This window comes from Pleurodeles waltl, chromosome 11 (assembly GCF_031143425.1).
Source record: "Pleurodeles waltl isolate 20211129_DDA chromosome 11, aPleWal1.hap1.20221129, whole genome shotgun sequence".
Classification (NCBI taxonomy): Eukaryota; Metazoa; Chordata; class Amphibia; order Caudata; family Salamandridae; genus Pleurodeles; species Pleurodeles waltl.
In genome coordinates, this window is record NC_090450.1 from 986942939 (window position 1) to 986967250 (window position 24312).

The 24312-nt window shown below is 46.2% G+C and overlaps 1 protein-coding gene across 4 annotated transcripts in view; it reads right to left on the reverse strand.

The window, feature by feature from the left end:
• Positions 1-1770: 1770 nt before the first annotated feature.
• Positions 1771-24312, reverse strand: part of TBX1 (T-box transcription factor 1) — an 84099-nt gene continuing 61557 nt past the window's right edge. For 3 of the 4 annotated variants that reach the window (XM_069215309.1, XM_069215306.1, XM_069215308.1), the window contains 3 exons: positions 13712-13779; positions 10599-10699; positions 1771-3575 (listed from right to left, as the gene is read on the reverse strand). In XM_069215309.1, coding sequence (XP_069071410.1) covers positions 3190-3575; positions 10599-10699; positions 13712-13779 — 555 coding nt within the window. In that variant the 3' untranslated portion in view covers positions 1771-3189. The remainder of the gene's footprint in view (positions 3576-10598; positions 10700-13711; positions 13780-24312) is intronic. The other variant, XM_069215307.1, reaches the window with a different exon arrangement.

Below are 24312 nucleotides of genomic sequence, written 5' to 3' on the forward strand. Positions count from 1 at the left end.
CTCTGAACTCTTTCATAACACAACCTTGCAAGAAACCTGCTTGCCAAAGTAACCCCCTTTGAACTGAAATGCAAGAAACTCAAAAAGTTCACAACCTGTTATTATGGTAAAACAAATTTTCTGAAAGAAGGACCTTTTGGGTAGACAAATTATATACAAAACTCCCTACCTCCTTTAAGAGGCATTTATTAAAACAAAAAAGAACAGTCTATAAGAAAAATGTCTTAATAGCCAAATCAAATTACTTTAAAAGCCAGATAAATGAGGCAAAACAGCCCTAGACATGCATTTCAAATGTTGAAAGGGTCACCCACACTTGTGTCTAAACAAGAAGTAAAGACAGACAATTGTGAATAATTTACCCTCTCCGACTGGACTCATGTCTGTAACTAAGAAGGTATACACCGCATTGACCAATGTTAAAGGAACATTGGAGACTTCAATGGAAGAGATTGTTAACATCACAAACCACTCCTGCTGTGATGGAGACACCTTCCTCCAAATGTACCTAAATAAATCAGACACACACTCGTAGGAACAGGTGAAAAATCATAAACTCAATATATCAACATAGTTTTGTTTTTGATTCCCCCCAAAATTGGACATGTGAACCCGCTTCTGAACAACCTATCAGAGGATTCAAATCACCTACAAAAGTGGAGGGCTTAACTTTCAGAACACTACGCTTTTCCAGTAAACTGACAATCTACGGAAGCTCTCACTTTCAAAAGAAAGTGATTGCATTTAGAACCAACTCATCAAAGATCTCCATTCCTCAGCCCATCTCAGGCCACGCGCCCAAGTATTGGAACTCTTTACCTGTGTCCATGAGAACAGCAAATTCTCAACCAGGGTTAACTCCATAGAGTTCTAACTGCCTGAAGATGCCTCAGTCACTCTTCTATGACACAAATTTCTCAAATGTTACCAGAGTTTTAGGGTGTGATCTGTTTCCATCAGATCACTGATCTTCAAGATTGTTTCAAAGATGAAATATCATAGTTCTGGTAAGACTGCTTAGAGGATTGCCACCAGGATTAAAGCTGGAAATGTATTGTTTTGAACTCCAAAGTTAAACACAAGGGCCTGATTTAGATATTGGCGGACAGATTATTCCACAGCGATGACAGATATCTTGTCTGCCGAAATTGAAATCCCATTATTTCCTATTATTTCTGCCCGCCAATATCTAAATCAGGCCATAACCTTTTTTGATAACTCCTCGTGCCATGTGTGCCCGAACACACTTGCTGTACTCCCAACCCATTGCTAATAATTCCTGTAAATTACGTGAGGTGCTCTGTTGCTACCAATGAAGAACTTCTAAAATATTTGTGTTGTGTTCCTCTGCCCTATTAAGTTAAAGACTTGATTTCCCTGCTCCTGCCTGTTCCCCATTCACCACTAAGTCCTTCTTTGATTTCTCTCGAAGAAACTTGACTGGAGTGATACCCTGAAAATGCATGTGCTGGGACCACTAGCCACCACAACCTATGATTTTAAACCAAATGGACCATCTCCAAATATCAAACGTTGTGGTCTTCTAAAACCAACACAACTGAGAGATTCTGGACTGCTGTGTTGGCATCAGTGTGATCACCTATGACGTCCTCTCGCCTCTTGGCTTTGGCCTGGGAAGTGCATACTTTTAGAGACAATTGGGAGATTTTTTATGTACCCCATCACTGTTCCCTGTTTCAAGGGATAACCCGGAACACCCTGAATAAGGACTTTATCATTCAGCACAGACAAACAGACCAGACACATGGATAATTTTGAAAAAAGGGAAAACATTTATAAAAGTCGCTGTTCAATCAATGTCTTTTCAAATTAGCCGTAACAAGGATATCTACAGAACTTCTATACATATCTACATTTATCTACAGTCTCTGCAGATATTCCTCTTTGGTTGGGCGGTTTTGCTTTTTTCCCAGTAACTGCAACTTTTTAAAGATACAACTGTTTTTTCATAACTTCCAAAAGAAAAAAATAAATAGAGCAAACTTCATTAAACGTTTGACCAAAAGCTTTGGCACAAAGATCCAGGTCGTCTCTAATCTGAAAACTGAAATCCAGGCGTGGGGCACCTTCTGCACCTATCAGCGAGCACATAATACCTACAGGGCGGCTTGAAACGTCACAACAATTTTTTTTTCACATCTGTTTATACGCTTTTGTCAGACACATACAATTCCACAATCCACTGCAAAAACAGAAATATAAGTCAAACTTCTTTCGCTGAGTTCTACAAATCTTGTTCCTGTTGACAGGCTTGGGTTTCTCAGCAATTATGTGAAAAATACAAAATTGCTGGTTGTTGAAATCATTTTTCTAACTTATGAAATGTAAGCGCTATTCCAAATCTCGAATCGAGGCACTAGGAAGCCCAGCCCACGTGATGGGCGGTGTCTGCTCTCTCCATTGGCGCAAGGAAGGCACCAAGAGGTGACAGGTGAGGATTGCTGGTTGACTGAAGAAGGCACATGTTGACTGTTGGTGCTAAGAGTACACACTTCTGTTTGTTGCTTCCGCAGCAAAGTCTGAGTTTAACATCCATCTAATGAGAGTTTCCATCAGCTCTCTGGATACGATCCTGCTAAGATCTCACCATTGGACAAGCGGGCTAACGATTTGGACAATATTGTTCTCTGTCTTGTAATCGTGTCCATTCTGCCTAACATGGCCGCCCTACTTGGACACCTTGATGGTTCAGTCCATTAGAGACAGAGGGAAAGGCCTTGAGGCGACTGTGGTTGGAACTTCTTACTCAGATGTTATGATCCATCCATCCATTCATTCATCCATCCAACCAATGGCATAACATGTCTTGGACCTATCGAAGAAGTGTCCCCTCTTTGACTGCTGTGAGGCACACAACTCCCTTTTTTTTCTGTCCACCGCTGGTTTCCAGTGTCCTTCTGTCTATGGCGTGGGATAACCATCTGGGACCCAAACTCCCGGGCATGTGCTGATGAATATTTTGAGGTCAGTTTGCATTTTGATAGGTGAACTAGGCCATGTGTAGATGATGGAGATCCGACTTGGGGTGTGGGAATTGGCCCGTTCTTAGTTTGTCAGCAGCGTGCTCCAACACACACACCGTGGAACCATCAGAACCCCTGCACGCGAACATCCAGAGTCTAATTCAGTCAGATAAGTGTCCAACGGCACCAATGTCCCTGTGAGATGTTATCTTGGTCCATAGTCGTAGCCGGTGGGGGCACCTGTGGCAGAGTACATGTTGGCCGTGGCAGGGTTCATATGGTGGTGGTGGTACCCATGTCCTCGGATGTTGGGGATGCTGTAGGGCGTAGGCCGGCTCTTTGCCCCTAGGTAGTGATCGTAGGTGGACGGGTACTTGTAGGGGTGATGATGAAGAGGCTCTGACCCTTGGACATGTGGATCCAGGCGCAGTTCATGAGGCGGGCTAGGCCGGCCCGTACTCAGGGAGACAAGTCCTCCGGGCACAGGGAGTGCGGGGCTCAGTACGCGGGACATGAGCTGCTGGTGCGTGGGGTCACAGTGCAACGGGGTGCCACTCCCGTCTCGCTCATACTCCCTCCTGCTGTCTGTTTCTGCAACAGAAAGAGTGAAACCGGATTAGTGAAGTACAATATGAATAATGTAACAATTTTTTTAATTAAATAATTGTTCAGAGAGACCGAAAAACCCCGGGGGCCACGCTACTGCCTTGGCATGGATGGCTTGATGTGTCTGAGGTCACAGCAGCATCACCATGACTCATCCGCTCAATTTCTCAGCAATCAACATGCTTTATAAGTTATACCTTCCAGAGGAAATGACTTCACGGCCTCTTAGCATTTCAGTGGCCCATTAACACTTTTAGAGGCCTACACACAGCAAGAAGTTTCAATACCTGACAGGGCAGGACTTTGCATCTATTGTGGTTTCAGAATGTTTTCCTCTGGCTCCCGGAGTGGGGCATATGAAAGGGTTTTCAGGAGACTTAAAAAAGGCCAACATCTGACTAGCCTGACAATAGGGGCAGATTTTACTGCATCACTTTAACTAAAGAGTTTAATTTGGGCTACCCCACTGCAGATTAGAATAGATTGAACTAAAGGGTTAACAGTGGGTTACTCTACTGTAGTTTACAATGGACTAAGCCGTTTAGATTGTGGTCGCCGCACTGTAGAGTTCACTATGGACAAACAACACAGCAAGCACGTTACGGAATTTAGAAGATATGTTATTGCTTTCTGAAGGTTAAACATTTTTACTTTATACTTATATCTATGGAAGCACTTCTACCTAGGAGGGTATGTTGGTGGTGGCACCCTCTAAACCTTCACTGCTGGCTCCTTTTCTTGCTAAAACCTTTTAATGCTGAGATTTGATGAAGATTAGGGGTGGGCGGAACATGCAGTTTCACTCTGCAGAATTCTGCGGAGTTACATATAAACTCTGCGAGATTCCGCAGAGTTCTGCCAATGGGCGGACAATATGCACGTCGGGCTGCAATTTAGCGCCGGCAGCGAGAGGAGAGTTGAAAAAGCAGCGCAAACGGCACCACGCGGTGCGCAATAGCACACGGCCATTCGAGTTGATTTTGCTGATGCACGAGTCGAAAACCTACTCAAGCAGCAGCAAATCTATTTCAGAAGCAGCTCTCTGACCCCCGACTGCCTGTGTTAAAAAATCACGCTAAGGGCTGCCAAATCTCGCTTGCATTTCTGGACTCTAGCAGGGAAAAATTCCACCATGCGCCAATTGGCGAAATTTGACTAGAAATCTGCATTACAAGAGTAACGCGGAATTTGGCAATGTTGGATCTGCTGAAAAAAAATATCAGCAGTATTGCACTTTTAGTGGGAGAAGTCACTCTCAAGAAGGTTTCTGCAAAGGAAACAGCTTTGCGAAAACATTATTTTGCAAGAATTTTCACCTGCAGGTAAAGTTTTGCAAAGTTTGAAACCATTTCCGGCTGTGATGCTTCATAGCTTTACAAATATACCTGGGCGAAACTATATTTCTGCCTCTCTCGGGTTTTAATCTTTGCTTCACACAGTTGGACACGTTGTGTGATCTTGGGTAAACTAATTTACCTCCCAACGCCTCAACAGCAGTATCTATTACTGAGAGTGTTCAGTGAAACAGCCTCCAACTGGTTAAGTTCTGTCTAAAAACTGACCGTTTAGTTCCCCGAACTTTGTAAACATTGCGGAGGGCACGTGCACACATGATACGCACAGGAAAGAAGCATGATGACTAAAACATAGTAAAAACATGTCCCTCCTCTCACAGCTTCGCAGTGCAGAGAGGGGGGGCTGCTGTGCTGGGGTGAGACATTCTTACCAGGATTGCATTTGACTGAATTGAATGACAAGTATGTACATGCTTGAAAAATTCAGAAATTGTGAAACACTATACAAACACAGACTGACTTTATTTTTATAGCCCAAGAGTGTGCCTGGGAAGAAAGCAGCCCATAGGTGCCTTTGCAGCTGTTTACTTTGTGTCATGGAAAATAAACACGGGGGGTTGCCGGAGTGTTTTCTCTGTGGGGCCGGAGGGGGACACTCGCGTGGGATGTGTTACTGTGTTACATCTCCTCCAAAAATAGAGGAACTTCTTGGCTCAAGGGCAGCCTGGGCACGGAGTGCATGTGCCCTCACTGGTAACCTACCGAAGCGCTAACTCGTGAAAAGGTGCTGTCTAGTGAACAAATGCCTCTGACGTGTCAATGAGCTAACTTGTGAAAAATAGCTGTCTTGTGCACAACTGCCATCTGGGAGCTCAGTCGTGACTTGTTGACGCGTTAATTTGTTACAAAGAGCAGTCTTGTGCACAACTGGCCTCCAGGAGCTCAGTCATGACTTGATGCGCTAACTTGTGAAAAGGTGTCTAGTGAACAAGTGCCATCTGAGTGCTCGGCCGTGACTTGTCAATGCGCTAGCTTGTGAAAAAAAGCAGTCTTGTGCACACCTGCCGTCTGGGAGCTCAGTCCTGGTTTGTCGATGCACTAACTTGTTAGAAAGAGCAGTCTTGTGCACAGCTGTCCTCTGGGAACTCAGTCCTGACTTGTTGATGCGCTAACTTGTGAAAAGGTGATGTCTAGTGAACAAGTGCCCTCTGGGTGTTCAGTCGTGACCTTTCGATGTGCTAACTTGTGAAAAGGTGCTGTCTAGTGAACAAGTGCCATTTGGGCACTCAGCCGTGACTTGTCAATGAGCTAACTTGTGAAAAAGAGCACTCTTGTGCACAGCTACCCTCTGGAAGATCAGTCCTGACTTGTTGTTGCGCTAACGTGTTACAAAGAGCAATCCTGTGCACAACTGCTCTGTGGGAGCTCAGTCCTGACTTGTTCATGTGCTAACTTGTTACAAAGAGCAGTCTTGTGCACAGCTGCCCTCTGGGAGCTCAGTCCTGACTTGTTGATGCGCTAACTAGTTACAAAGAGCAGTCTTGTGCACAGCTGCCCTCTGGGAGCTCAGTCCTGACTTGTTACTGCGCTAACTTGTTACAAAGAGGAATCTTGTGCACAACTGCCATCTGGGAGCTCAGTCCTGACTTGTTGATGCACTAACTTGTTACAAAGAGAAGTCTTGTGCACAGCTGCCCTCCGGGAACTCAGTCCTGACTTGTTGATGCGCTAACTTGTTACAAAGAGCAATCTTGTGCACAGCTGCCCTCTGGGAGCTCAGTCCTGACTTGTTGAAGCGCTAACTTGTCACAAAGAGCAGTCTTGTGCACAGCTGCTCTCTGGGAGCTCAGTCCTGACTTCTTGATGCGCTAACTTGTTACAAAGAACAGTCTTGTGCACAACTTTAGGCCCCTGATCTTACTTATTATTTTTTGTTTTGTTCAATTACTCTTAGCAATCTGGACCCATCCGGATTCATGCTTCTCAGAAGTATGCGCCTTAACTTGAGGCGCCTTTACGGGGTACTACACATGACATGACTAACACACCAGACAAGGACCAAACGACACTCCTTTCCCTTGACGCCAAAATGGCCTTTGACAGTGTTGAGTGGTCCTATATATTTGCTACTCTCAAGAGGTTGGGGTTTGGTCCGCAGTTTTGTGGTTGGATTCAACTTCTCTATTGGGAACTGATGACCCGGATACGGGTCAATGCTAAACTCTCCAGGGTCTTGGTCTTGCACTGGGGCACTTGGCAGGGGTACCCAATCTCCCCTATGTTGCTTGCACTTGCCCTCGAGCCTCTGGCGGCCTGGGTCCATCAGGTCCCTCTGATATGGGGCATCGGGACCAGTGGGGCGTGGAAGGAGTGTATTTCTCTTTATGCTGATGACATATTGTTCTTTGTCACCAATCCACATTGGTCCATTGACAGGTTTTTGCAGATTTTTCACATCTTTAAGGAACACTCTGGATATCAAATAACATCAGACAAATCCCTGATCTTTCCATTGCTAAGGGACCCTCCCTGTGCTGCCTCTGGAATGCTCCACGCCAGTTGCCAGAGATGGTTTTATGTATCTGGGTGTCTACATCACCAGAGACCAGGAGAACTTTATGCCACCGTCTCCCACAATTGATCAGAGATAGGGATGTAGACCAGTGGAGGGCCCGTCTGCTATCATTGATGGGGAGGGCTGCCCTCTAAAATGTGGACACTTCCACAGCCATTATATGTTCTCCAGAACACTCCCTATAGGGTTCCCCAGGAGGTGTTTAGGCGAATCGAGCAGGAAGTCAGACTGTTACTGTCGGATGGAGGTAGTTCTCGCATAGCACGGAGTCTCAGGTCTCCTTAGGTATTACTGGGAGGCGCAACTGGTGACTATCAATGACTGGGCATTTGCACACCAGACGTAGCCGGCGTTCCGAGTAGATAGGGACGTGATGGGGAGCGTAGGCTACGAAGCCGCACTATGCAAATGATCAAGCAAACGGGCCTTACCGCTACACATTGGGCCTGTTGTACAGGTGTGAAAGGAGGTGACACGATCCCTGGGATGGGGGGGCTACCCTGACCACCTGAACCCCACTGTGGAGCAGTAATTGATATTTACACCACAACCACTAGATGGTGGAATCAAGCACAGCCTATGAGCATAGAACAAGTTCATGCTTAAATCAATAAATACAGCACACATGATGAAGACGGAAGTCTGAAACAAATGATAGAAGACATTCCCTATTAAGGATATCAGGAAATTGCTAAATGGAAGTTATATTTGAGATCTCAGCCAGAATCTCAAGGGATACCTGTCAGTAGAGTTAACAACACCTACCCCAACGGCAGATCTAATTGTGTTTAAGAGTTCTAAGATTATCCTAAAAATATCCTATATTATTTTCCAAGTAATTTCTTAAAGTCAATATTAAGGCATCCATAAAGGGATATTCTTAAGCATTATGAACCCAGGTGTAATCCATTTACAAGGGTTTTAAACATTCTTACCATGATATTTTACAGAATCTTCTTACATTATGCGGGACTAGTTACTTAACAAATATTGTTTTGTTCTAAATTGAATAATCCGAGCAAAATTAATCATAACAAATAGATCTAAATCAAAAATAAGTCTACTAAATATAGTACGAGAACTATTCCAAAATAGATTATTAAAAATGTCTGAAATAGAATCACTGCCAATGATAAGGATATTTGGGAATTTAATGAATACATCTTGAAATCAGGTGTCAATAAGAACCCTCAGTGGTGTCAGAAGATGGAGTCTAAGCGATGCGCCCATTGTAGTCCCAAAGAAATGTCTCGGTAAGAACCAAAATGTATATCTTCAAAACAAGCAAAGCCCAGCAGTGGAATTTAAGGGGTGATCCAACAAAGATTCATTTCACTGTATCACGAGGTTTTTAAAAGTAATTTATCATTAACTACTGTTAACCAATGTGTAACAATTAATCATTACCATGCCCAAAGAAGGATCTAATAACTAATATTGATATGAGGCGTACTATGATAATTACTAAAGTATTCCATCAAAAATTTCAGCAAAACCCACACAAAGATTTGAAATCTCAAGAAAAATCTGGATTTGCACTCATCAAGCAATGTATTACTAGGGAACAGGGGGAAGAGAGGGCCTTTTTATTGCTAACTGGATGAGGAAGATGTTAGAACTAAACCGGAAAATGACTTTATTTTTGCAGATAAGTGCCAAAGGATCAGGGTAGATAACTCGGCATGTTCTGGAGGGGAGAGATCTGGGTTAACCATGTTCTTCAAAGTTATCAATTTAAGGGCTCTAGAGTGGATCCTGACTGCATATAAGGCTAAAAGGAATCTGTTACTTGAGAACCACAGGTGTTTGAGGTTACCAGACTTTGCATCACAAACTATAAACAGGAGGCGATCTCACAAGGAACCATATTAGAGATAAGTTCCTGACCCAGGGTGTAAAGGCGGACCTACGACAGCACGTGAAATCACATCTTACTTGGGAAGGAAAGATTACTTTGTGAAAGAATCTGACAAAGATGAGATCCTTTCCACAGCTGCTGGTAAGCAAGTCAGAATGAACATGAGAACAGTGTCCCCTTTGACCTTTTGTAGTGGAGCTCTCTATGGACCCTGCTCCACCTTTAAGTGTCTTTTATACTTGTGTTTACGGCAGAATCCCTACAAAGTTTCAAGTAGTGGTGGTGACTTCCCAACACATTGGTACAACTGTTCTATGAGTCAAGAAAAAAAGGAATGGATTAAATCCAGGGGCTCCGTGATAGTCATTGGATCAAATCGCAAAAGAGGTACTAGGACATGCCAAAATCATTGTCCTGAAACAAATGTTAAGCAAAATCCTAGTAAGGTCTCCGAGAGACATCGCAATGACTGATGTGATGATGAGATTTGTGGGCAATGGCGAAAGAGGGGCTTCTAGGTGGATTCTATGAGGTGCCGTCACAAGGATACCATTCGTAGTCCGAGGAATCGCAGTGAGGCCACGAGTGAAGTTGCGATGACCAATTGGGGATTCCTAGTAAGGTAGCAGCAATGGATCTAAGCTCTGTTCCTGTGTCGGCTCCAAGTTATGTCCGAAGGAACAATGACAAACCAAAATGGAGTACCAATGGAAATTTCAAGTGATGTCGCAAAGTGAGTTTCGTGTAACATCCGAGCGATGATTTTAAGAGATGCTGATCTGTAAATGCCAATGAGGATTTCAATGGAACTCACCATAACACTGTAAGCTATGCGCCTGATTTAGATTTTGGTGGATGAGTTACTCCATCACAACGGTGACGGATATCCCATCCGCCAAAATAAAAATCCCATAGGATATAATGGGATTTATGTTTCGGATGCCATATCTGACATTGTTGACATAGAGTAACCCGTCTGCCGAAATCTAAATCAAGCCCTATGTCTGGATAAGTCTTCTAAGGATGTCTCAGTGCACAGTGAGGGTTCTAAGAAATGCGTTCAGAAGTGTTCTCAGATACCTCACAGAGGGAATAGAGCAATGCCACAATACGGAGTGCAAGCCGTGAGTTGACATATATTGCTATTCTTGTTTGTAAATGCCTTTTGTATTCTTTGATGGTGATGAGTTTTTGTTTTGTTATAGAACTACTTCACATCCATGTGAAAAATTCCTATTACACCATACTAAACCCCGCCCCTCAGAGGAAGTGAGGCCTACCTTTCTCCGTACCGTTCTGTTGCGAAGGTGACGTCACGGGGTTCCGGGATCTCGCAAACGCACTCATGAGAGGAAGTGAGCCCGGCCTGTGATTTCTGGGCCTGAAAAACACAAATTTCACATTTTGAACCTTCTGTGTGGAATCAGAGTATCATGCTCACATCTGGGTAATTGGTAACTTTTATAGATCAATTTAATTCATTAATAAGATACATTTACTGCCCCCCAAGTTAATTTTGTCTCTCATGAGTTGTTTAGCTACAAGAGTCTACACAAAGCAAGGTTCTGGGAAATAAACTTGTGTTGTCTGTCTTTAGTGGGGCGCAGAAACAGTGATTGTACTTTGTCTGAATTCCCTCTAATACCACTTAGGTGATGACCTCACGCGTACTTGCTCACGTCACGCATTACATTGCTTTGACCGTCATATGTGTTATGTATGTGCTGGTTTATATGTAGCCAAAACCCAGCTGGTGCAAAGAACAGTGTTTATCAAATGAGATTGCAAACACCATGAGATGATGCATGTCAAGCAGAATTTTGTCACAACTGCATAGGACACAACTGAAATATATTCCACATATTTCCATTTTTGGTGAAGGGAGATTACTGATTTGCCAGAAGGGCACTTTTTTCAATAACCCCCAAAGCCACTATATGACACATAGATGTGCCATTCTTTCTCTTGAACCCTTAGAAGAGCAGACTGGCACATCTCAGGTTGCGCATGGCATAAGCAAAGCAGCCTATTACATCTCAGGGCACACATAGCATACGTAGAACAGCCTGGCACATTTCACGGTGGACATGGCATAAATAGAGTACCTATCACATCTAAGGCACACATAGCATAAGTAGAGTAGCCTGGCACATCTCAGGGTGGATGTGAGATAAATAGAGCGGCCTGGCACATCTCAGGATGGGCATGGCATAAGTAGACCAGGCTGGAACATCTCAGGGTGGACACGGCATAGATAGAGCAGCCTGGCACATCTCAGTGTGGGTATGGCATAAATAGAGCAACCTGGAAAATCCCGGGGCGGGGGGCATGGCATACATTGAGCAGCCTGGCACATCTCAGGGTGTGCATGGCAGAAAAAGAGCAGGCTGGCACATCTCAGGATGGGAATAACATAAGTGAAGCAGCCTGTCACATCTCAGGGCACACATAGCATAACTAGAGTAGCCTGGCACATCTGAGGTTGGGCATGGAATAAAGCAGCCTGGCACATCTTAATGTGGACATGGCATAAGTAGAGCAGACTGGCCCATCTCAGTGTGGGCATAACATACATAGAGCAGCCTGGCACATCTGGTGGGCACTGGCAAAAGTAAAGTAGCCTGGAGCATCTCGGGATGGGCATGACATAAATAGAGCAGCCTGGCACATCTTAGGGTGGACATAACAAACAGAGCAGCCTGGCGCATCCTATGGTGGTATGACATAAAGCACATTATTTGGCAGCTATACAAGAATTTTAGGAAAACGCATGTCTCTTAGAGATTTAAAACAATTTTATAGCTTTGTGCAAATCCTTTTGGGACATGCTTTTCTAGGGGGTAAATGTCGTTTTCATACCGAGGCCTCCTTAAAATGAACATCCCTGAAGCCAAGGCGGCCATTGTGAATTCGAGCTTGCCAGGGATGTGTGTCTGAGGGTCTTGTGACTTGCAGCGCAGGACATTAAAGGGGTTAACCCTTGCCATGCTGCTTTCTCGAGCTTGAACTTGGGGTTATTTTGTGCTGTTGGCAAACAAGAGATATTCAGCGTTCGTGAGGTTCGCACCAGGAAATTGGTTGACACCCACAATTGGATGAGTTTGTGGCAGGACTTGAGTCCCTGGATACCGTTATCTGAAGTAGAGCATCATCTGCGTATTGATGGATCTCGATGCCGCTGTCTGCAAGAATGGATCCGAGAGACTCCAGGTTGAGGTTAAAGATGATGGGAAAGCTGATGGAGCCCTGCGGTACCCTGCAGGACACAGAAGTGTCCGTGATCTTGTGAAGCCTATTGACAAGAGCTGGCACTGCTTGGTGAGGTCGGATGTGAACCATTTCAAGATGGCGCCTGAAATTCCCATGTATGTTTTTCAGGGTGTTGATCAGAGCAGGGTGGTGCAGAGGGGTCCAGCAGGCCCAGAGGAACGGGTCTTGGCCGCCTCAGTGCTGCACTGAAGTGTAGGCACACACAGCGGGGTCCTGCAGCCAGAAGACGCAGAAGAGGTCAACATACCAACATCTTGGGGTGTTATTTAAATGATGATGTCACGCCCTGCTTGAGGACAGTTCTAGACATTTAACTCTAAAAGTGAATTCAGGCAGAAAGGATATTGTCCCCTGTATTTCTAGACACCTCTGTACTGAAGTATCCCAATTGGTGCAGTTTTCTGGAAAGGAGGCACGAATCTCTGCTACTTTGGAAATAGCCAGTGCTTGATTGCACTTACAAATGTGCACATCTGTGTGTACACATGCCTGGTGTGAATACAGGTGTGATATATAGAGTTTACTATGCCATGTGAGATATAGCCAGTGCCATTGGAATTATGTGATTGTGTGGCTGCAATGTTTTCCACATAATTATGGAGCTGCTGCATTTGTCACATAATTCATCATTTTGGTGCATAATCTACAGATATTAACAAAAAATTTCTAGTCCAAATGTTTTTTTTTTACTAAAAACACAGTGACACGTTTTTCTGCACAGTGAAAGGCTCTTTTCAAAGGTTGACTGGTCATCTAAGGGGTGTTAAACTGGTACTAATGCCCACATAGTGTTAAAAAAAAATAAAAAATGACAAAATAATGAATTAATATTATCAGAAAATGTGCTGCACTTTGCCACATAATTTGCCTTTTCTTGCCACATAATTTAGTCAAGCCTGCTGCATAGTTTGACCCTCTCCTGCCACATAATTCCAGTGGCCTTGTGTATGGTGTAATTGTGTGCACATCGGTGTGTGATATATATCTTGTGGTCTGATAGAGTGTACACGTCTGATGAGCATATTTGCATGAATTCCTGCTATCATCATTCCGTAGCAAACCCCCTAATCAATAATCATTCAACAGAAAACCCCAAAGATTCAGATCGGAAGGCAAAGCTCACCAGTCCTCGGGGTCACAGTCGCGGAATCCTTTCGCGAAAGGGTTGCTGGCGATCTTTAACTGCGTAATCTGAAAGAGACGAGCGTCATCGTCACTTTAACCCGCCTTGTGACCGCGAACAGTGTCTGCATCACTAGTATTTATAAATAACTTGTTTTTATATAGCGCCTTATACCGCACTTCAGCCGTTTCTAAGAGCTGTGAAGAACAAGTGCACCATTCATGGCACTCAGGAAGTGTTTCACAGTTCTCTCGGTGCTCTTTCTTGGACATATATTTAAATATCTTTGAGGGTGGGTGGAGGGGGTCGCTGTAAGTGTGTTCTTTCAACTGAACAGGCAGTAAGTATGAGGTGGATCCACATGTAAAAACTAACATGTGATCATGCACATGTAAACCTGCTCCTAGCAAAATTCTCACTCCTGAAACTTTGCCACTTATTCTTAGGCACATTTAATCTATTTATTCTTTCAGTCATGGACAATTCGCGTCCTTTTATAAGCATTAAGAAGTCTTTTAAGAAAAGCTGTAAGAAAAGAGGCGACTTAACCCGTAGATAATTTGCATCGTAGCCATAGTTTGTACATTCAAATTTGCAATATATTTTATAGTTCTAGAGCTACAGAGAGGCGAGTGAAGTCTTAAAAATTAAAATGTTATTGGAGGAAACACTGTTAAATATATCCATCTATCCATCCACCCATCCATAAATCTATCCATAAATCAATCAAGACTTCCATCCATAATTTCAATCATCCATTCATCCATCTATCCAATCAACCCCCTATGTGCCTATCCGTCTATAGGCGCAAAGTCTTGAAAGCTGGGTGCATTTTAGTGTTTTGAACTTTTTTTCATTATTGGGAATATATATCTAATAAAAATAAGAGAAGATTGTTTACAAACAGTAGCTGTTGTGCAAACTCTAAGAAGAGAATAACGCATTAAATAATTTCCTTGGAGAGTTTGCTGTTGTTTGCATGTTCTTCAACCGATGAGCAAATATTCACTGGATAACACTGCCTCGAGTTTTCATACCCTGTGTCAGACTTCCGTGAATAGACTGGCTCTCGAGGATACAATTCCCCGGAGTGCTTGCTCGCGCGAGTGTGGATGTAATTAAAATGTTCGAATAAAAGATGTGCAACTTTTATTCTTAAGGCTCGTCTGACGGTAGCAAATCGCACGCGGTTAAACACACATTGAAACAGACAAAGAGACAACTTGGAATTTAAAAATGAAATCAAGACGAGGGCAAGAGATAGAACAGCTTTGTGATCCTCGGTAATACATTAAAATATCAACAAACTTGAATTGGCACCCTTCCCTTTAGGATGGAAGCCTTCCTCTTTTCGTGCCCAAAATGTTGGCGTTTTTTTCCCTTTAACTCTCCTTCCCAAAATATCTTTATTTAGCTAAAATGTCCCCGTTCGCTGTGCCACATAATACCCCTCCTGGGTGTTCACCAGATTTTGGCATGTGCGCAAAAATCCCTCGACCCTTTCCTCCTAACCGGCACAAATTGTGAGCAATAATATGAAAATATATGATATTTTTATGGGTCAATCTGCTTGGAAGCGGATTTACGGAAGAATGTCTCGGGCAGGGAGAACATGTGGTTTGTTTCTGCACGGGCTGGAGGGCAGGACTCTGTGCCACCCAACACCGCTCGGCCTGTCTGGGTGATGGGGGGCGGGGGCGCACTCTGGGCGATGCCGGAGGGGCGGGGGCACAGGGGCGACAGGCCCAGGATACTTCATACCTGTGCTCTTATGAGTGCGCAAGAGCGCACATAGGCACAGGGTGCCACTGGGGGTTTCCGGAATGGGTCGATAAACAAACTTGAAGCCCCCACCAGCCCCCACAGTGACACTTGCAGGCCTGGAGGTCAGACTGACAGAAAGCAGGGTGGAAGGAAGGGGAGAGCAGCTGTCCCGGGGCATCAGCAGCAGGCTGCGAGGGCTGGGACAGGCAGGGTGGCTGCTGTCAGGGGGCAGGAGGCCTCCCTCAGGAGCCTGAGGTGCCCTTCTCAAAGGGGCTGGAGTCCCTCCCCTCCCTCAGCAGCCCGAGATACCCTTCTCAGGGGGCAGGAGGCCTCCCTCCCTCAGCAGCCTTAGATGTCCTTCCCAGGGTGGCAGGCGGCCTCCCTCAGCAGCCTGAGGGGCTCTTCTCAGGGAACAGACAGTTACCCTCCCTCAACAGTCTGAGATGCCCTTCTCAGAGGGGCAAGTGCCCTCCCTCAACAGCCTGAGATCCCCTTCTCGTGGGGGGGGGGGGGGGGAGGAGGGTAGGAGGCCTCCCTCAGCACCCTGAGATGCCCCTCTGAGGGGGCAGGCACCCTCCCTCAGCATCCTAAGATGCCATTCTCGGGGGGGGTGGGGGGGGCAGGGGGGGAGAGATGAAGAAGGCCTCCCTCAGCAGCCTGAGGTTCCCTTCTCAAAGAGGCTGGAGTCCCCCTCCCTCAGCAGCCCGAGATACCCTGCTCAGGGAGCAGGAGGCCCCCCTCCCTCAGCAGCCTGAGGTGCCCTTCTCAGGGAACAGAGTTACCCTCCCTCAACAGTCTGAGATGCCCTTCTCAGAGGGGCAAGTGCCCTCCCTCAACAGCCTGAGATGCCCTTTTCAGTGGGGGGCGGGAATAGGAGGCCTCCCTCAGCAGCCTGAGATGCCCTTCTGAGGAGGGAAGTCACCCTCCCTCAGCAGCCTGCAATACCCTTCTCAGGAGGACAGGCGGCTGCCCTTTCTCAGCAGCCTGAGATGCCCTTCTCATGGGGGCAAGAAGCTTCCCTCAGCAGCCAGAGATGTCCTTCTCAGAGGGGCAGGTGCTCTCCCTCAGCAGCCAGAGATGTCCTTCTCAGAGGGGCAGGTGCTCTCCCTCAGCAGCCTGAGATGCCCTTCTAAGGGGGGCAGGTTGCCTCCCTCAGCAGCCTGAGATATCCTTCTTAAAAGAACTGGAGCCCACCCTCAGCAGCCTGAGATACACTCCCACTATCGGATTATATATCAGAGCATAGGTACTCACAAACATTTTCCCAGGGGCCAGAAAGTTTGGTCGGTGATGTGACCGCGGGCCGCGTTGATGCGTGGAGTGTGGCATTCAGGGGTAGTGGCAGGGGGGCTGTATGGTGGGTATAGGGGAAGCAAAGCATATACATCTAGTGTCCCAATTGTGCAATCTGAAACCAAAAACTTGGGATTAGTCCCGGCTTCTCTGCTTAACCAAACTGTGTGATTCTAGGCGAACATTTCATTTCACTCCCACCTCATTTTTCTTCATTATCACATATGAGGACCTTTAAATACATGACTTTAGAATGTGCGCCTTACAAAACCTTGGCCTGTGTTTGATTTATTAAACTACAATGTTCTTCATGCCTATTAGGATAGAAGGCCACTGAAAGAGTGCACATAACTGGCTTGCCTCTTAGTTCACTATTGGCATTGTTGGGGGTGGGGTTTCTGAATTCATGTTTGAAAACGTTACTTTAAAAAACTGATTTCTCAATGCACTGATATAATCTGATATATTAAGGTGAAACGGTTCTGCGTGTTAATGAAATAGACTTTTTTGAATTTTGACCAGGCTTTATCATACTTTCACACTTTTGCTGCAAGTGTCTTTAAAAAGTGGTGTTTCTAAAGTTAGGGGTTGCAGGAGACCCTAATTACACTCTTTCTTTAACTTCAGTTAAACTTTAACCAACTGCTGGCCTGTTTCATATAGTTTTAATGTCTGTGCTGAGTGGAGTAAACAGCAGCCCAGTGCTGCACGTAAGGGTCAGGAGGGCCGCATGCGCCTCCCGGGCCGTACTTTCAGTATCAGTGTATTAGAGATCCATAAAGACAGGCGCACAGGGTCTCCGGTTTCTACTGTACATTTATTTTAGTTGCATTTATGGACTTATATTCATTTTAGTAATATAGAAAATTAATTAATAATGACCACAGATTATCTCTCTCTCCCACACACACACACATGCCACAATTCATGCCAGTCAAAACAAATGTGTCTAAATAGAATGTTTTTGGGAAACACACCTTCATTTGTTACTACAGTGCAAAGGTCAAATTCCTATTTATTGCCACAGAAAGTGTTACTGACTTGAGCAACCAATGCTTATAGTTTCACAAACTGCATTTGAGAGTCAGTTGACACATAAAATAGCTGTTTATACAGAGACAGACCAGTTCCCCTGATTCTGCCTCACTGCAAAAGGGGAGCTTCCTCTGCTCTGAACATGTCTGCATGAGAACCAGCACGGCATATACCATGTGAGTAATATGTCACTTATTACCATTTCTGAGGGCGGGAGGGGCATCGTAGCTCATTCAAGATTCTGCCTTCAGTGGCTCACGACATCTCCCCACTCTCAGCAGTACTAATAAATAGCATATCTATCTATCTATCTATCTATCTATCTATCTGTCTGTCTGTCTGTCTGTCTGTCTGTCTGTCTGTCTGTCTGTCTGTCTGTCTGTCTGTCTGGCTGTCTATCTATCTATCTATCTATCTATCTATCTATCTATCTATCTATCTATCTATCTGTCTGTCTGTCTGGCTGTCTCTCTCTCTCTCTCTATATATATATATATATATATATATAGAGAGAGAGAGAGGGAGAGAGAATATATGCAGCTACACAGAGTGTAATATGCTGTTAATTATCATTTTTTAGCACAGGGCACTGCATCAAACAGTTTTCTTAAAGTCAGTCCACCTGCACTGTGGTAATAACGTGGATTCTGACCTTTGCACTGTAGCAATAAATGTGTGAAACTTTGTTTAGTAGTTCACTTGTTCCAAATAACTTGTGTTAATGGTGAACATATGACTTTTTCAGGACATTTTATACCACAGTTTTGACATTTTTAAGAGCTGTGTGTGTGTAAATACAGCCACACACACAAACAAAGCATTGCATGATATACTGTCATTGCCACGTACATGTATTGTAATCTCATTTTAGTGTTTTCAACTCTATTACATCTCCATGTTCAGTGGTCCCATAGATGAAGCAAACCTTTTTACATCACGCCCACGAGACTGAGTAAGCCACCACATTCTTTACCATTATTTAGCTTTTCTGTTTCTCTCGTTTGGCTCCTTCTTACTTAATATCTTTTATGTCACTTATGTGTTGTCCCACCCCTTAGCCCCCATGCAGCATAACCTCTTTGCCCGTCTCTTTGAGCCCATCTCTTTGATTGGCTGGCTTCTATGCTTCTCAGCTCACTTTTAGGAAACATTTTTTTTGTTTTGTTTAAGCAGTCCATGAGAGTGCATGTGTTTTCCAGCTATCTCAATCTCGTGCTTTCTCCCCCCCACTCTATCTGCCCATGTGTTCCTCTCCCATACCCGCACTCGTGTTGCTCTCTCTTGCGTACTTCTGCCCCCCAATCCACTGCGCTCCACGTTGCTCTATTTACTCAAGTTCAATTACTCTAGTTGCTTCTCCATGCAAAATGAAACAAGCATTTGCAATGTAACGGGTCTCGCGTTTGCTCGAGTTCGAGCTACTAGCGTTGTAAATTCCTAACTGGACTTTTCTTCCACATAAATTGAAAATGAAAAGTAAAACAGTTGACATAAGAGAGCCGATTCAAAGCACTATGGCCGCCATGAAGGAGAGACACAAAAAGAAAAAGAAGTTCAGTCGCAGTCAAACGTATCAGCAACCGTGCAACTATCCATGTAACGAGGTTGGTGTCCAAGGCAGTAACAAAACTGCCCCAAAGAGGGACAAACGTAGAGCATTTACCAATGATAACAAAGGATTTTTGAAAGGCGAGCCCATGAACGAGTCGTAGTGATGGGCGTGCGGTGGGCGTGGTTAAAAGCCCACAGATAGATTACAACATGCCAGAGCACTTGCGCGCTCGATCTAAAAAGAAGTTTGCTCGCAGTCAAACATATCAGCAAACGTGCAATTATCAATGTAACAGGGTCAATGGGCAAAGAAGTAACAAAACTATGCCAAGGAGGGACAAGCGTAAAGCATTTACCAATGATAACAATGGATTTTTGGAAGGCAAGCCCAGGAACGAGTGAAAGTGATGGGCGTGCGGAGGGGGTGGTTAAAAGCTCACAATACTTTCAACAGGTCAAAGCGCTTGCACTCTCGACCTAAAAATACTAGTAAAGCAACTAGGTCAAATAGGTGAGCCCTATTGAGTTTTCCAATGCTTGTTCTTAGGTATCTCTAGAAACCATAATAATAGTTTCTTACTCTTCCCTGCCTCCTTCCTTGTGGATGAAAAGACAACGATCACATTCACAAAACCCTTATTTGGTTTGGCTCTTGGCAATACTGACATTGTGTTAAATTGTAAATGTTTATTTGTATATCTCAACAACTGAGTCCAATATACAAGTACTGAAAGCAATACCTATGGATACACAAAATTAGAGGGATGAATGGATGGATGGACGGACGAACGGATGGATGGATGGATAGACGGACGGACGGATGGATGGATGGATGAGTGAAAGGGTGGATGAATGGATGGATGAATGATTGAAAGGATGGATGGATGAGTGAAAGGATGAATGGATGAGTGAAACTGGATGGATGGATGATGGATTGATGGATGAATAAATGAATAAACAGACGGATGGATGAGTGAAGGTGTTAATGGATGGATGAGTGAAAAGATGCATAGATGGATAAGAGAATGGATGGATGGAAGAGTGAGTGAAAGGATGGGTGGATGAGTTAACGTGTGAATGGATGGCTGAGTGAAAGGATGACTAGATGGATGATGAGAGAATAGATGGATGGATGATTGAGTGAGTGAAAGGATGGGTGGATGAGTTAAAGTGTGACTGGATGGCTGAGTGAAAGGATGATTAGATGGATGATGAGAGAATGGATGGATGGATGAGTGAAAGGATGTGTGGATGAATGAAAGGGTAAATGGATGGATGAAGTGAAAGTTTGGATGGATGAATGCAGCTAAACGGAGGATGGTTGGATGAGCGAAAGGAAGGATGAATGAATTAATGGATGGATGAAAAGATGCATGAATGAAAGGATGGATGGATGGGTGTATGACTGGGTCCAAAGCACCCGTTCTCTGAAGTAGGAACAATGAACCATAATTCCTCCCTTCACATCACTACTAATGGCAGTGCTAGAGCAAAGCCCACCGTGCTAGAATATTTACATATGTATTAATGCAGCCCCAGCCCCCCCAGGACCCCTGTAATACGGCCTGAGTGGGTTTCCAAGCTGCTCCCGGGTGGTAATTTCACAGAAGCAGATTTGAGATTTGTCCAAACAGAGCGTGATTGACGTTTCTCGGCGGGGGGGCTGTAGTTTCCAGGCTGGGGCAGCCTCTGGTTTACATAGGCAGAGCCCCCCCGCCCCTTCTAGGGGAAGCTTTCCATGAACTGTGTGCTTCCAGGGCCGCCACTCCAGCAGGCATCCTCATGGCAGGGCCCAGGGGGTCCCCCTCCCTCTCAGATATCAGGTTCTTGCAGGAGGGGGCAATGGCTTTAGCAGATGAGCAGGGGACCCCTTTACACCAGGGTCAGGCTGATGTGAGCATGGGGGGCTGTCTTTTTATCTCCTGGGGCCTGCCATGTGCAGGCTGCACCCGCGGGGGGGGGGAGGTGTCTACATGTGCAGTCTCTGCAGGCATGTGTGTGTGGGGGGGGGTCACCCCTTCATACATACATAGCTCGTGGAGGCTGATGTGAGCTTCGGCAGCTCTCACCTGGGCCCTACGTACAGACTGCACCCTCGGGGTGGGGGGGGGGGGGTACATGTGCAGTCTCTGCAGGCATGTGTGTGTGGGGGGGTCACCCCTTCATACATACATAGCTCGGGGAGGCTGATGTGAGTTTGGACAGCTCTCACCTGGGCCCTGCCATGTGGAGACTGCACCTTCCTAAATGTACAGCCTGTAATTGCATGTGGGGGATTGGGGAGCCCTCCCCCAATTGGAGCACAAGGAGCTGTTACTTCAGGCCCTGTCATATATAGGCTGCTCCCTTTACACTCTCTTCAGGCATGTGTGGTCTGACACTGCCCCAGCTGCATGTGCAGTCTCTGCAGACGAGTGTGGGTCTGAGATTGTCCCCAGTTATGTGTGCGGTTTCTGGAGACAAGTGGGGTCTGACATTGTCTCAGTTACATGTGCAATTTCTGCAGACAAGTGGTGATCCAGGACTGTCCGCAGTTGCATGTGCAGTCTCTGCAGACAGGCAGGGATCTGAGACTGTCCGCAGTTGCATGTGCAGTCTCTCCAGACAAGTGGGGTCTAAGACTGTCCGCCCTTACATGTCCAGTCTCTAGAGACTAGTGGTGGTCTGAGACTGCTGCACGTACATGTGCAGTCTCTGAAGACAAGTGGGGGCTATGAGACTGTCTCAGTTATGTGTGCGGTTTCTGGAGACAAGTGGGGGTCTGACATTGTCTCAGTTACATGTGCAATTTCTGCAGACAAGTGGTGATCCAGGACTGTCCGCAGTTGCATGTGCAGTCTCTGCAGACAGGCAGGGATCTGAGACTGTCCGTAGCTGCATGTGCAGTCTCTGCAGATAAGTGGGGTCTAAGACTGTCCACAGTTACACTTGCAGTCTCTAGAGACAAGTGAGGATCTGAGACTGTCACACTTACATGTGCAGTCTCTGCAGACAAGTGAGGGGGGGTCGGAGACTGTCTCAGTTACGTGCACAGTCTCTGCAGACAGGCAGGGATCTGAGACTGTCCGTAGTTGCATGTGCAGTCTCTGCAGACAAGTGGGGTCTAAGACTGTCCTCACTTGCATGTCCAGTCTCTAGAGACTAGTGGTGGTCTGAGACTGCTGCACCTACATGTGCAGTCTCTGAAGACAAGTGGGGGGTCTGAGACTGTCTCAGTTATCTACAGTCTCTGCAGACAAGCAGGGGGTCTGAAACTGTCTACAGTTACACCTGCAGTCTCTAGAGACAAGTGAGGATCTGAGACTGTCACACTTACATGTGCAGTCTCTGCAGACAAGTGAGGGGGGTCGGAGACTGTCTCAGTTACGTGCACAGTCTCTGCAGACAAGCAGGGGGGTCTGAGACTGTCCACAGTTACATCTGCAGTCTCTAGAGACAAGTGGGGGTCTGAGGTTGTCTGCAGCTACATTCGCAGTCTCTGAAGAGAGGCGGGGGTCTGCTTGAGACTGTACTCAGTTACATGTGTTAGAAAACTTGGTACGGAAGAAACCAAATCCATCATGAACTCTATCCACTCCGGCGCCCCTTCGGACCCTTGCCCGCACTTCATCTTTAACAAAGCCGACGACATCATCGCCCCGCACCTCCAGACCGTCATCAACTCTTCTTTTTCTTCTGCTACCTTCCCCGAATGCTGGAAACACGCCGAAGTCAACGCCCTACTAAAGAAACCTACGGCTGACCCGAGCGACCTGAAAAACTTCCGCCCCATCTCTCTTCTGCCTTTCCCAGCCAAAGTAATAGAGAAGAACGTCAACAAACAGCTGACCACCTTCCTGGAAGACAACAACCTGCTCGACCCCTCACAAACCGGATTCCGAACCAACCACAGCACTGAAACCGCCCTCATCTCAGTCACAGACGACATCAGAACCCTGATGGACAACGGTGAAACTGTCGCCCTCATTCTCCTCGACCTCTCGGCTGCCTTTGACACCGTCTGTCACCGCACCCTAATCACCCGCCTCCGCTCCACCGGGATCCAAGGCCAGGCCCTGGACTGGATCGCCTCCTTCCTCGCAAACCGTTCACAAAGAGTTTACCTCCGTCCGTTTCGCTCAGAACCCACCAAGATCATCTGCGGCGTACCTCAAGGCTCATCGCTCAGCCCGACACTCTTCAATGTCTACATGAGCCCCCTCGCCAACATCGTGCGCAAGCACGACATCATCATCACCTCCTACGCCGACGACACCCAACTTATACTCTCCCTCACCAAGGACCCCGCCAGCGCCAAGACCAACCTACAAGAGGGTATGAAGGACGTCGCAGATTGGATGAGGCTCAGCCGCCTAAAGCTGAACTCTGAAAAAACGGAAGTCCTCATCCTCGGCAACACCCTGTCCGCCTTGGACGACTCCTGGTGGCCCACAGCCCTCGGCACCGCACCGACCCCCACAGACCACACCCGCAACCTCGGCTTCATCTTGGACCCTCTTCTCACCATGACTAAGCAAGTCAACGCCGTGTCCTCCACCTGCTTCCTCACCCTCCGCATGCTCCGTAAGATCTTCCGCTGGATCCCCGCCGACACCAGAAAAACCGTGACCCACGCCCTCGTCACGAGCCGCCTGGACTACGGCAACACCCTCTACGCCGGGACCACAGCCAAACTCCAAAATTGCCTGCAACGCATTCAAAACGCCTCGGCCCGCCTCATCCTAGACATACCCCGCAGCAGCCACATCTCCGCACACCTGAGACACCTGCATTGGCTCCCAGTCAGCAAAAGGATCACCTTCCGACTTCTCACCCACGCACACAAAGCCCTCTACGACAAGGGACCGGAATACCTCAACAGACGCCTCAGCTTCTACGTCCCCACCCGCCTCCTCCGCTCCTCTGGCCTCGCACTCGCTGCTGTCCCTCGCATCCGCCGCTCCACGGCGGGTGGGAGA